The sequence below is a fragment of the Xenopus tropicalis genome, chromosome 1 (assembly GCF_000004195.4).
Source record: "Xenopus tropicalis strain Nigerian chromosome 1, UCB_Xtro_10.0, whole genome shotgun sequence".
NCBI lineage: Eukaryota > Metazoa > Chordata > Amphibia > Anura > Pipidae > Xenopus > Xenopus tropicalis.
The window spans coordinates 156,606,778-156,620,349 of record NC_030677.2 but is presented as its reverse complement, the minus strand read 5'-3'; the positions used below and the strand labels follow the sequence as shown (position 1 = coordinate 156,620,349).

The window sequence follows — 13,572 nt, the reverse complement described above, 5'->3', positions numbered from 1 at the left end:
CTGCTATATGCACCTTCTTCAGATGCCTGCCCAATATACTGGATGTTAAGGCCTGCTGGACTAAGCAGTGGTGTATAAGCCTCTCAGATCCCTGAAGCTGTGAGTGTAAATGTCCAGTAGCTCTGCAATAAAAGTTTGCTGTTTATCTTAGGAGTTGGCAGACTGGGTAGACTGGGATGCACACAGCCAATAGACCACCACTGAGCCTCCTTTTCTCCAAAAAGGTTTATATATTTATACACATGGTCCAGCCCAACTACAGATATGTAACACATGAATTTCAGCAGAGCAGTGGGAGCCTCGACCCAATCATTATGGTGGAAAAGCAGCTTAATGGTGAAGAAGACACACGGAGCTACTTAGTAACAGATACTTGAACACCAGAAAATACCCTGCAATAGACAATACTGAGAATTACCTCTGCTAAAACACATGTAGGCACAGTTATCAATAAATGATCAGCATTATCTATTTTAATAGCCGTGACAAATAGCTGCTACTAATAGCTCTGTGTGCCCTCTGGCACACAGGGAGATTAGTATACCATCCCACTGGCGATTTACATTTTTGCCGGTGGCATGGAATTTCGGGGAGATTAGTCGCCCACGAACAGGGAGATTTGTCGGGGGCGACTAATATCCCCGTGTGCCAGAGCCCTAACCTGTCCGTGGGTCTTCCGTGACACTCAAGACCACACCTATATTTATTTAAGAACCACACTCAGAGGACATACAAATTTCTGCAAGTTAAATGGTTCCTGGGACCCCAATGTGGAGAGGCAGTTTTAGAGGCTCCCAGTAATTTTTCTTAAACACTAGTAGGTTTATAAGGGCATTTAGTTTCCACATAAAAAGGCATATATTGCATTTACATTTGTTTTTTAAACACACCTAAGTTTTTGTCAGTTCCAAATGCAATCCTCTATTCTACTGGTCTATATATATTTATTTATTCTATTGTTGTACCTGCATCACAATAGCTCCGAATAAGTCATTTTAAGGATTTGTGGACATTTATAAGACTGTGCTTGCCCATTAATCCAGACAACTTACCTTTTGGTTTAAGGAAAGCACAGAGGAAATAGGAGAAACAAGTAAATGCATGGTAGCTTCTTGGTAGCACTCCTTCTTGCAGCACTGTGGTCTTGATTTCAGCCATGGCACCAGCCATCTGTAAGAAGTTTGTATGTTCTCCCTGTGTCTGTGTGGGTTTCCTATGGGTACTCTTGTTTCCTCCCACAATCCAAAAAACATACAGGCAGATCAGGGCCTTGGAAACTAGGGTTAGGTGGAAGATCCTAGGGCTCAATCATGGGGGGTGCCAGGCAGGTACCTTTTCTTTCACCCACCACTAGTTCCGGAGGCTTTACCCCCACTGCGGAACCCCCCGCCAGTGGCCCAGCAACCCTGCCGCCCTGTGTGCGTGCATCATGCACTTGCTTGCATATGCTCACGTGCACACATGGGGGGCGTGCCAAGCCGACCAGGTTGCCAGGCAGATTAATTGACTTCCGGTAAAATTGGCCTTACTGTGTGTGAACGTGATATGATCATTAGATTGTAAGCTCCACTAGGGCAGTGTCTGATGTGAAATATGCATAATTGACATAAAAGCACTGCAGAAATATGTCAGCACAGAAAATAAAAATAAGGGGTAGATTCCAACCAGGAGCATGCATACTGACAGGCAGTCTTGGTTCTAGCTCAGGGGTAGGGAACCTATGGCTTGCGAGCCAGATGTGGCTCTTTTGATGGCTGCATCTGGCTCGTTGCCAAATCTTTAATAAAAAAAAATAACGGGGGGCGTGGCCTGCGCTCGGCAGATAAAAGACGTGTTCTAAGCCTTAGAACACGTCTTCTATCCGCCGAGCGCAGGCCACGCCCTCCTCTGCATCGCATCCGGCATCCTTGGGGCCCACCCTACCTTGCCCTGCATCATCCGCGGCCAAACATATTGTATGGCTCTCACGGAATTACATTTTAAAATATGTGGTTTTAACGCTATTTTGGCTATAAAGGGGTAAATCCAGGCTAGTAGATGATGTAGAGCATGTGTTACATGCGACCCTCTTTCTTAGGCTGGGCCTTCGCTAATTGGAAGAAAGCTGGATAGGAACTGAGGGTGTAGTTGAACTACAACTTGCTGATACTGTGTGGTGCAGTTGGTATAAATGGACACCAGAGAGGTGAACTATAATACAGATTTATTGGTCCAAGACACAGATGCTGCGCAGGGTTATCATACTCACAGGCAGGCAGATTGAGATGGTACAATAAGGAATGCTCTTTTGCAGAAGAGAGGGTATGCACCGTTTTATCCCACCTCTTGGTAGAGTCTGGGCAGGGAAACACACCTTTCAACCAGTACCCCTTGGGAGGTAGTCCAAGTAGTAAGAACTCCTTCAGGTTGATAACCTCTAGTGGATGAGTCCTTCGGGTGAGTAGGGATCAGGGGTTATCCTGCCTGTCACTATCTCTACTCCGTGGCCCTGCACTGAGGCAACATTGCCGGATAGGAAAAATACTCCTGGATCTAATCACTCCTGGATGGGGCTAATGGCTGCCTTTTCTTGCTAGAGCTAACTGCCTTCACTTTCCTAGAAAGTGCTATTAAACAATCTGCTGTGCTTGCTAACCTCATTCATGGGGCCCTGTCCCCAACTTTAACTAGAGGTATAGTATCCATTAGGGTACAATGGCTTCTGGGGCCTAAGGTCTGCCTCCAGGCTCAATGGAGTGGCGCTTGGAAAACAGCCTGCAGCCAAAAAGGAAGTCACACCCTCCTGCCAGACACTATATCAGTCTGCAGGGGGCTTGAAAAACCTGACTAACCTATAAGGCAGTGGTCCCCAACCAGTGGCTCGTGAGCAACATGTTGCTCTCCAACCCTTTGGATGTTGCTCCCAGTGGCCTCAAAGCAAGTGCTTATTTTTGAATTCTTGGCTTGGGGGCAAGTTTTGGAGGCATAAAACCAGGTGTACTGCCAAACAGAGTCTCCTATAGGCTGGCAGTCCACATAGGGGCTGCCAAATAGCCAATAACAGTCCTTATTTGGCACCCCCAGGTACATGTTTCATGCTCGTGTTGCTCCCCAAATGTTTTTACACCTAAATGTGGCTCACGGGTAAAAAAGGTTGGGGATCCCTGCTATAAGGGATACAGTTACATAACTGAAACCTGAGTATAAGGGCTTTGCCCAATAACAATAGAGGTGTGAAGAGGTAGGGTAGTAATCCATAGGGAGCTTAACCCTATGGGTCCCTATGTGGTTTATGGCTCTCTCAGCCAAAAAGGTTCCCAACCCCTGTTCTAGCTTTTAGTGTGCATGCTCTATCACAGCAATGTGATACAGATGTTATCGTATGGGAGAACAGGGACCCCTACAGGAAGGTAAATTGCACCACACTACAGTTCAGAAAATCGCTTATTATACCAGATTAAAAGGTTTTTTTCTGCAGAAGTCTGTGATTTTCACTATGGTTGCCAAATATGTTTGCACACTACTATACTTGTATAAAAACGTATGTAAACATTTCATACCGTGCTTGTGTTTGCCACGAATTATTTTCATTATTTATTCTGCCCGTCAACTCTTCCATATGAGTCTACCAAATCCCGCCCACTGTGCGCTTTATGAGGTTATACGTAGTTTGTCTCATGGCAGGACCCGTAGTTCGGGATTGAGAGTGTTCTGCTCTTTCCCACGTGTTGAAGCCGGATGCAGAGTGCAAGCTGGTGGTAGCTGTGTGGATGGGGGCGAAGGCAGCAAGGCTCTGATCAGTGTCATTGTCCTGTGTAACCCTGCGAGCCGGAGACAGCGGCATATATATATATATATATATATATATATATATATATATATATATATATTGTTCCGTTCAGCTTTCCCGTGTGACTGGATTCGTGCCTCAGCATCAAACCGGCTGTGTGTTCCTCACAAACCTTGCGTGCCCCAGGCTTGCCCCTGCACTATAATACCAGCATATGATTGCCCATTCCATTAACTTGGGTTTAGCAAAGTGTAACGCACCCATATGTGCATTGTTTATTAATAGTACGGCACCACTATTATCTCCGTAGAATCTGCACTAAAGAGAATTAAAGGTATGGGGTCCTTGCAGTATGGGCCACTGGTGGTGCTGATAATGTATAATCCGATGTAGCTGCTTGAGATCTTTATATTGTACCACTCATTTCCGGCCTCAACCAGCTCTTTAGATTCCTTATGCCTTAATTGTATCTGTATTTTGCTCTTAAACCTGTACTTTTTGTGTCTTGTGTAAAAATCATAACTGAAGCATAAGAAGAAAAGTGGTTTATTCAATAATGTGTCCACACTGGCGCCATGCTCTGTGTAGAACAGAACAGAACAGATTAATAGATCCACACTTCTCAACATAAGCTTAATCAATCGTGCTTATACTTTGTTTTTTTGGCAATTTTCTGTAACTAGGATATACAGTTTTTATTACTGCAGAAAAATGGACCACAATTCTGCAGTTGAAACTAGCCAAGTAGTCCAGTAAGAATAGATAAACTATCCATCCCCCAGCTACTGTCTGTTATCCTTTTGGATTAGGAGCCCACCAATATATAGAGGCTTAGTAGCAGGCTGCTGATTTATTTTACCCCTCTTCTGCAGGACTTTGGTTTCATTTTCAGATTTTGCTCTGGTTAGTGCAAAAAATCTTACATTAGGAAAAAATGTATTCGGCACAGACCTTACTAATTAAATTGATGTTTCAGTTAGGTTGAAATAATAAAACTGTATTATGCTGCCCTTCCTTCAGTCCTTTGGCAAGATCAACTACTATGGGATTGTAACCAAACACTTTCGCATTGCTCATTTAATAGAATAAAGACATACTTATGCATACCTGTCCCCTTTGGATCCTACTTAATCAGCCCCTAATATTTACCAAGCGTGTTATGATAGGTAGGGGTTGCATAGAGTGGCTCCCTGTGCAAGCCATAAAGCTAGATTAAAAATTCTCAGAATATACTATGTTAAACTCATCATGCATTGCTATCTTTATAACATGCTATTATTTTTCTTTGTTTAGGTCTCATTTTTCCTTTCTATATCCTATTCTATTTCAAAAAAACCTAATCACTTCTATGGCTGATCCCGAGAAAGAGTCTTTGTTAAAAAACGTTACCACAGGGGACATCAGGAAGGCATGTGTTCTCCAGGAGGAGTCGGAAGGACAGGAAAAAAATGGACACCAAGCTAAGAAATTTAAGGCTGATCAAGAGGAGCTGAGTAAGAAGCATCCTAAACGGAAAGTAGTTCTCTTAATGGCCTACTCTGGGAAAGGCTACCATGGCATGCAGGTAAGAAACAAAGAAAAACATGCACTATTGTAATTGAAATTTGCTTCCAATTATTCCATACAATAACGTTTATAAAACACATGGCTGCTTTATATGTATGTGCATGCATGGCTTATTTTCTATATCACTACTTTTTTCCATCTGCCATTTGTGTAGTAATCCATAAGCTGTTTGCTTTTAAACAGGTAAATGCTGCGTGCTAACTGGTTATGGAACTGTAGGAAGCTTCAGTCTGTCATATTCAGCGCAGCCTAGAATATGAGTCTATTGCTTATGTGAAAAAGCCCTACAAAAATATTGTATAAATAAATTTATATAAAAATAAAGTCTTGGAATTTTAATTTTTTTGTGCACAGAAAAAATATAGTTTATTATTTTGGTATTACCAGCCCTGTAACTTTTTCTGTTTGCAGAAACATTTTTACATCCCACTATGAACCAAAATAATACATATTTTCTGATATTGTTGTGTTGTATGTTTTTTAGAGAAATGTGGGTTCCTCCCAGTTTAAGACCATAGAGGATGAACTTGTTCAAGCATTGGTTTTGTCTGGATGTATCCCTGACAATCATGCAGAAGACATGAAAAAGATGTCATTTCAACGTTGTGCTCGCACAGATAAAGTGAGTAGTAGAATCACAGATGGGTTGTCCTGTAATTGCAGACTTGCTCAGAAGCAGATCTTTGACATACCATTGTCTATACTGATTAATGCTAAGTGTTAACACCTTTTATTTTTTTTAAATATATATAATTAGAAAAAGAACACCAAGAGGATTGTCTCAATAGAATTTTACTTTCCCAGGGGGTTTCCGCTGCTGGACAAGTTGTATCCCTAAAGATTTGGTTGATAGATAATGTAGTTGAAAAGATTAATGAAAATCTGCCCTCTCATATTAGGATACTTGGTAAGTAACACTTTTAATGTATAGAATTGATTTGTTTATACCTCTGTTTTACAATAATTAAATGTCATGGGGTATCTGGGGTATCTGTATGTTGCTCAAGTAAAATCGTCTCTTGACTCCTTTGGAGACCAGTTTAATGCACAAAATGCCTGATACTGTCTCAGTGTCAAGTCTGCGGGAATCATTTCATTGTGTTAGATAACTAGGTGTCCACATTTTTAGCAGATAGTTGTTGCCAGTACAATATATTTTCCATAGACTCTACTTGAAAACCTACCATATGCTTAATCACTGCCATTGGCTCCAGCTCAAGAAAAGTCACAGTACCGTGTATGACAAAAGGCAAGGCAAACATTCCCGATATAATGTTTCATATCACTGAAGCAATGTAGTGTCCTTTTGTGTCTGGTTGTTTGATAACCATTTACATGTGCAAAAGGTGTGTCTTGTCGCACCTTTCAGGTCCCTTGAGAATATTTTTTTGAGAATATTTGCTTTGCATTGCTTTGATCACCCGTATTTGCTTTGCAAGGAAACTTTGGGCAACTTGGGAAAACCGATGTGATGCATATGCCATCCCACTGGCGATTTACATTCTTGCTGGTTGAATGGCATGTCGGGGAGATTATATAATGGCATCACTGCAAGCATTTGCTCACCGGTTACAATTCTCATGTGACATCTGATGAGAATAGGTTGAACAGCCACTATAGCTGTAGTTATTTCTATATTTTCTTAATAGATTTGCCTAATGATAAAATATTAAAAGCAGAACATATATTTTTTTTATGTCCGCTAAGATTCTGTTTAGGTTATTAATGCAGTTATGTTCTGACCTAAGCAGCCATTGTCTTGCTGACCACAAACTACTTATCAAGCAACACACAGCTACTATTTGTGTTTACAATCCCATTGGGACAAGGTATGGTATGACAAAGTTATGGGTGTTGTCAGCTAAACATGGCCATAAATGGCACTTAATAAATGTAAAACAGCTTCCTAGGTTTCCTCATAACCTGTAGTAAATCATAAATATGTGATATGTCTGAACTGAGATTCAAACTAGGCCCTTTCAAGTGGCCCACACAGGCAAACTATGAAACTTTAGTCTTTGGCTTATAGAAACCCCTCTAGTATCTGCCGGGGCTTTCAGTTTGCCAGTCCAGGCATAATGTATGATTACATAGATGTTCTTTCATGCTTAACACAATTCTTTTGGAAACTTTAAGGGTAGAGTGGTTCTTTAATAATATACGTTCTATACTGATTTTTTTTTTTTTCTTTTAAGGATTGAAGCGAGTAACAGGCAGGTTTAACTCAAAGAACAGCTGTGACGCTCGCACCTACTCTTACACATTGCCAACCTTCGCTTTCTCACATAAAGACAAAGAGGCACAAGATGAAAACTTTCGACTGAGTCAGGAAACGCTAAACAGAGTAAATGAACTTCTTGCACTTTACAAAGGCACTCGCAACTTTCACAACTTTACCTCTCAGAAAGGACCAAGAGATCCTAGTGCAAAGCGCTATATCATGGAAATGCATTGTGAGCCTCCTTTTCAGCAAGGGGGGCTGGAGTTAGCAGTGATCAAGGTAAAAGGCCAAAGCTTTATGATGCACCAGATCCGCAAAATGATTGGATTAGTCATTGCTGTGGTGAAGGGCTTTGCTCCCACATCCATCATAGAACGTAGCTGGGGAGAAGAAAAAGTGGACATTCCTAAAGCTCCTGGTTTAGGTCTGGTACTTGAGAGGGTTCACTTTGAAAAGTACAACAGACGCTTTGGAAATGATGGACTTCATGAATCTCTGAATTGGACAGAAGAAGAAGAAAAAATTGAGTCTTTTAAGAAGGAGCATATTTACCCCACTATTATTCAGACGGAAATTGACGAGAAGTCTATGCTTGCTTGGCTCGCCACTCTGCCCATCCATGACTATGATGCCACATCTGTACAACAAAACCAAGACAACCATAAGGTAATAGAGCCTAGACCTGACATACAAAGGTTTATATATGAATTCACATTAACTTAAAAATATTACTCTTCTGTTGCTGGGAGTTGTCATACCCAACAAATTTTTGGAGGGGTGTTAGGGGTGCTGGTGTCACACCATTAAACAGAATGGTGATCAAACTCAAACACATTCATAAACTGACGCTGGTTTATTTGAAAGTTTTTATTGTTGAATGGGGGAATATCTTAAACTTCTTGGAATCCTTTAGGATTCTCCAATTTGATATTTGGTAAATCTGCCCCACAAAGTGGGTTTCTCTGGGGAATCTTTCTTATATATAACTATTTTGTTTACAGGCAGAAGGAGCAGTGGCTGGAATCAGTGATGAAGAGATAGAATCGGATTGATCTCAGTTGTGGTTTTTTTTTTTTTGTTTCTGAAGCTGGAGATGCTCAAGAAGTTAAAGCTGCTGTTACTTTTGCCAGACCTAATTTGTCTGCTTGAAGTGCATTAACAATACTGTGTGACCTGTCTGCACAAAATTTCCACACTGATAAGATGACCATTTTGTACATTGCTTTTACGTCACTCAAACAAAAATCATTTTTTATCTTTTTTTTTTTTTTTTTTAATGATACCTCTTGAATAATGTGACTCATGACATGCAGAAGGAATGTTTGACAACATTTGGTATTATATTGAATTGGAAAAAATTCCACTGTACTGTAATAAAAGGTAATTGTAAAGTAAAATAATTTTAGGTATGAACCAAATCCAGTGTTTACTTCTGGGTTTTTACCAAAGTTCAGCACTATTTGCTGAACCTAATTCTTTGTGTACAGCTGAACAAAATCTACTTAGTCATGTGTAGGATAGCTGAAAGTTATATTTTTTATTCCATTTTTTTTTTTAAATTTAGCTTAGATTATACATTTGCCCTAGATGTGAGACAGGAGGGTAACATGGGGAGAGACAGGCTGTTATTAAAATTAGGCAAATGAAGATTTGAAGAAATAAATGCACTAAAACTTGGGGACCAGGCATATCTAAGTAGAATTGATGGAAAAGGTGAAAAGTTGAAACACTGGGAAAGAGCTGTGCTGGAAATGCACTAAAGGAGGGACCAAAAAATCTAAAAGATGACAAGCCAACTAGAAAGATTTTGTTCATGTGGAACAACTGCTGTGGCTTCACATATGCTGAGGAGAAACGCTGTGGTAAACTGATGTGCAACAGCAAGTCTCTTGTTAGGACCCATCCCCGAATTGGCAATGTTACATGCACATTTTGGTCACTGTGCTCTCCTCGCTAGAAATATACTGACACGTTTTTTAGTGGCATGAGGATAAATTGTGAAAAATATTATCCTTTTCTTTCCATAAAATACTGGACCAGAATTGAAAAAGTCAACAATTATCTGATTGATACATGGTAAGGAGACATATGAATAAAAAGGACAGGGTCTATACTTTATACTCCCATGCCAATCAGGTATATTCCAGATTATCTTATTTATCTCACAATACCATTTAGAATGGCTCATTGTGGCAAAAATACACTTGTGTGTTATGGTGCAAATAAAAATTAAGCACCCAAACAACCTCGCTCACCATGGCAGGTAATATGCAGGCAATTGCCCATAAGAAAGTATCATTCTGGGAATACTACTAGAAATTATACAGCATTAATTCCATCCAGAAGGAACAGCATAGGAGCAAATTCAGAAAGGGGTTATTCACCTTTAAATTAACTTTTATTAGATTGTTTAGTGTGCTGTTCTAAAATAACTTGCAATGGGGGCCCTGGCTACCAATGTCTGTGTGTCCTTTGTACTGATGGGAGGGGCCATTGGGGGGCAGGGCGTGGGAGGAGGGGGGCCCAGAAAATTGTGTTGTGAGGGGCCCTGTGATTTCTGATGGCGGCCCATTCTATACATACGGCAAGGTAAATCACCAAGAATAAGGGTACTTTACACAAAACGAGATTGCAGGGTGATTTAGGTATGTCTGACTTCAAATAATATTATCAAGCAAGTGTTGGAATTCATCAATGGTACAAATGTGATCCAGTGGAGAAAGAATGGACTTCTAAATAACCCCATAATTAGCAATTGTCTTCACGTATGGCATTTCATAAACACCCAATACCAGCTACCCCCCACATGTATAACTTTACTTTCTTTATCACCAGTTAGAAACAATGTAGAGTACGTACCGGGAATACACCGGCTACAAGGCGACCCTTGGACTCAGGAATCTGCAACTAAGGGGAAGATATCCCGAATGGGAAAAATTCGGATTGGAAACGAAAATTTCTGAAGATCGCAAATATCACAAAAATACTTACGAAAAAATCGTATTAGTCACGATAATATTGTATTGGCGATCCGAAAGTCACAAAATTTTCGTACCGAACGATTGTAAACAGCGGCAAAACCGATCTGACTTTTTCACGCTAAAAATATGAAAAAGTCGCACAAGGTATGAAAAAGCCTCGGAAAATACGATTGGACTGATTGAACAAGTACTCGGAGCGTTCGTGGATAAGTAAATGTGCCCCTAAGACACTTTCTCATTTCTGAGAATGACCCAGAATCCCTAGCAGTAAAGAATTGTGCTCCACTAGAGATCAATGGAGGTCCCTATACATACAACAGTATGTGAGTGACAGACACTTCAAAGATGCTAAATGTAGGGATTTAACATCTTTTGAATCTGGCGAGCCTTGGAAATTCCCATTAGAGGTGGCCTTTGGACTGTATGTATGTATGTATGTATGTATATCTTTATTTATAAAGCGCTATTCATGTACACATCGCTGTACAGTAGAATAGATTAATACAACAGGGTGTTTTAAAATAATAAATATAAAATATAAGAATAAATACAAGGTACAGTTGCAATAAGTTAAGAAACAAAGAGGAAGAGGGTAGAGGTCCCTTCCCTGGTAGAGCTTACAATCTAAATGGGAGGGTAACTTACAAATAGGCAATATAAGTGCTGTAGGTTACAGTGGGTGACACTGCATTATGTATGTATGTATGTATATCTTTATTTATAAAGCGCTACTTATGTACGCAGCGCTGTACAGTAGAATACATTAATACAAACGGGGTTAATAAGATAATAGATAAATACAAAGTATAACAATAAATACAAGATACAGTTACAGTTGCAATAAGTTAAGAGTCAAAGACACAAGAGGATGGAGGTCCCTGCCCCGTAGAGCTTACAATCTATATAAGTGCTAGTTCCCAGATCAGGTACTGGGCGAGTGCTCCAAAAGGAAGTCTTTAAGTTTAGTTTTAAAGACTGAGAGGATTCTCTCCGGAGGAAATCAGGGAGGGCATTAAACATGTAAGGAGCAGCAAGGCAGAAAGGTTTAAGGCGGGAAACGGCAGTAGTAGTGGGGGGTGCAACCAAGCGGTTGTTCTGCGAGGAGCGGAGGAGTTGGTCAGGAACATATGGAGACACAAGAGAAGAGATGTAGAAGAATGGACGGCTTTGAAGGTTAAGAGAAGGAGTTTGTAAGATATTCTTTGTTTAATAGGAAGCCACGATAGGAAATGGGAGTTAGGGAGGCCAGTAAGTATCAGGTTACAGTAGTCGAGTGGGGATATGATGAGAGCATGCGTGTTGCAGTAGAAAGAAAGGGACTGATTTTGGTAATGTTGCGTAAGAAACAATGACAGATTTTGACAGTGGTGTTAATATGGTCAGAGAAGGAGAAAGGGGAGTCAATGAGTGTGCCATCGATAGATATAGTAAAGGGGGGAGTATGACCAGGCTTTGGCGCAAAGATCATTAGTTCAATTTTTGTTAGGTTCAGTTTGAGGTGGCGTTGTTCCATCCAGTTGGAGACTGCTAGAACTGTAAATATCCAAACTCATCTTTCTATGGATGCAACAGAATTAAATACTAAGGTTGAACTAAGTATTGATAGGCAAAAGAGAGAAGGGAGAGGTAATGTAGAAGCATCATATAAATACTGTAGGACAAAATTATAAATAGCATGCAAAGACAATGTTATGGATAGATGTAAAAAAAGATTTTATTTCTGGTGTCAGTATCTCTTAAGTTCTCAACGCATCCTTGTGTTTGAAAATAAAAGTTACTGTAAGACATGTTCAAAAAACACTAAAACGATGGCAATGTCACTCGCACTGTTTGCACAAAATCTCTTATAGTCAGATTTGTAAAAAAAAAAAATTTAAAAAAAAAGAGGCTCTAATGGTCGCAGGTACTGTTGACAACCTGGAAAAAGTATTTTTTTTTCTCTTGCACATGTCGGAACGCTGAACATAAAAGATAAATAAATGACGTCTAATGAAATTGGTAGCTGAGGCGGCGGAGGGCATATTGCGAAATCAACACGAAAGGCAATTTTGTTATTGTTTTATAACAGTAAGGAATAGGAGGTGCGAGCAGAGTAAATACTGATTTGGCGCTAACTTAGTAGCAGCTTCCTGCTCTGTAAAAGCTGGTTTGTCACTCCCACAAGGCGGCTACGTAATGCGTCATTACGCTTACGTGAGTCGAGACGCCACTCTCGCGTGATGAGACTTACGGCGCAGGGAACACAGGAGGCTAGGAGCCTGCAGTTAACAGTTTTGCGGGAGCTGTAAGTAGCGATCCGGAACCGGGGGATATGTTAGGAAATGTGGGACTGTTACACAGTATGAAAGCCATGTAGGGGAATGAAATTGTAAGCACTCCAGGAACAGCCGTCCGTGCTTAAGTCTGAAGCTCACTGACATGAGGGGGCCTGGTAATCCAAGTACTTGCAGGACAGCCGGGCCCCCTTTAGAACACAAAAGTCGCGGAGCCCGGGACGACTGTGCCTCCTGTTCCCCTCTCCTGGTGGCCCTGGTGTTGTATCATTTGATTCTTCAATCTCATATTCCCCCTAGGAGGAGATATAAAGCTAGAACAACTGTTTATTTGCCTGCAAGATGATCAATATATAGTTGGGGATATGCTATAGAGAAACAATGCTTAATTGATATGTTGTTAATAACAGGGTTGTCCAGGGGTAGTATTGTTCCAACTATTCATATAATTAAGTCTTGCAATAAGGGGAGCAGTGTGATCACTTCCTGTACTAGTTAGTTCATGAAAAATAGAATAAAGATCAGGGCCATATAACTATGTTATACAACACTTTAGGCAAATCCACACAACCGAAACATTTTGCTGTTTTATAAAAGAATTAGGAGTTACGTGGGATGGAGCATTTCGTCCTCCGCTGCCATCCCGCAGAAAACATTTGTAGACAAAATGCCCCTTTCCACGTCACGTAAACGAACACTGCCCCTCAGCACCAGAACAGTTAGATATTGAAGTCCACTAGTTTTGCCCGTCTGTGTGTCCCA

The 13,572-nt window shown here is 40.6% G+C and overlaps 2 protein-coding genes across 5 annotated transcripts in view; both read left to right on the top strand.

Annotated features, from left to right (window-relative positions):
• The first annotated feature begins 3,653 nt into the window (after positions 1 to 3,653).
• Positions 3,654 to 8,974, top strand: pus1 (pseudouridylate synthase 1). Its single transcript, XM_002931876.5, has 6 exons — positions 3,654 to 4,103; positions 5,063 to 5,333; positions 5,820 to 5,957; positions 6,140 to 6,242; positions 7,531 to 8,222; positions 8,558 to 8,974. The coding sequence occupies exons 2-6, from the start codon at positions 5,118 to 5,120 to the stop codon at positions 8,606 to 8,608; spliced, it is 1,200 nt and encodes a 399-aa protein (XP_002931922.1). The 5' UTR covers positions 3,654 to 4,103; positions 5,063 to 5,117; the 3' UTR covers positions 8,609 to 8,974.
• Positions 8,975 to 12,708: 3,734 nt separating this feature from the next.
• Positions 12,709 to 13,572, top strand: part of LOC100145162 (E1A-binding protein p400) — a 62,603-nt gene continuing 61,739 nt past the window's right edge. Inside the window, exon 1 of one of the 4 annotated variants that reach the window (XM_031895120.1) lies at positions 12,709 to 12,821. The gene's annotated coding sequence lies outside the window, so the exon portion shown is untranslated. 4 annotated transcript variants of the gene reach the window in all.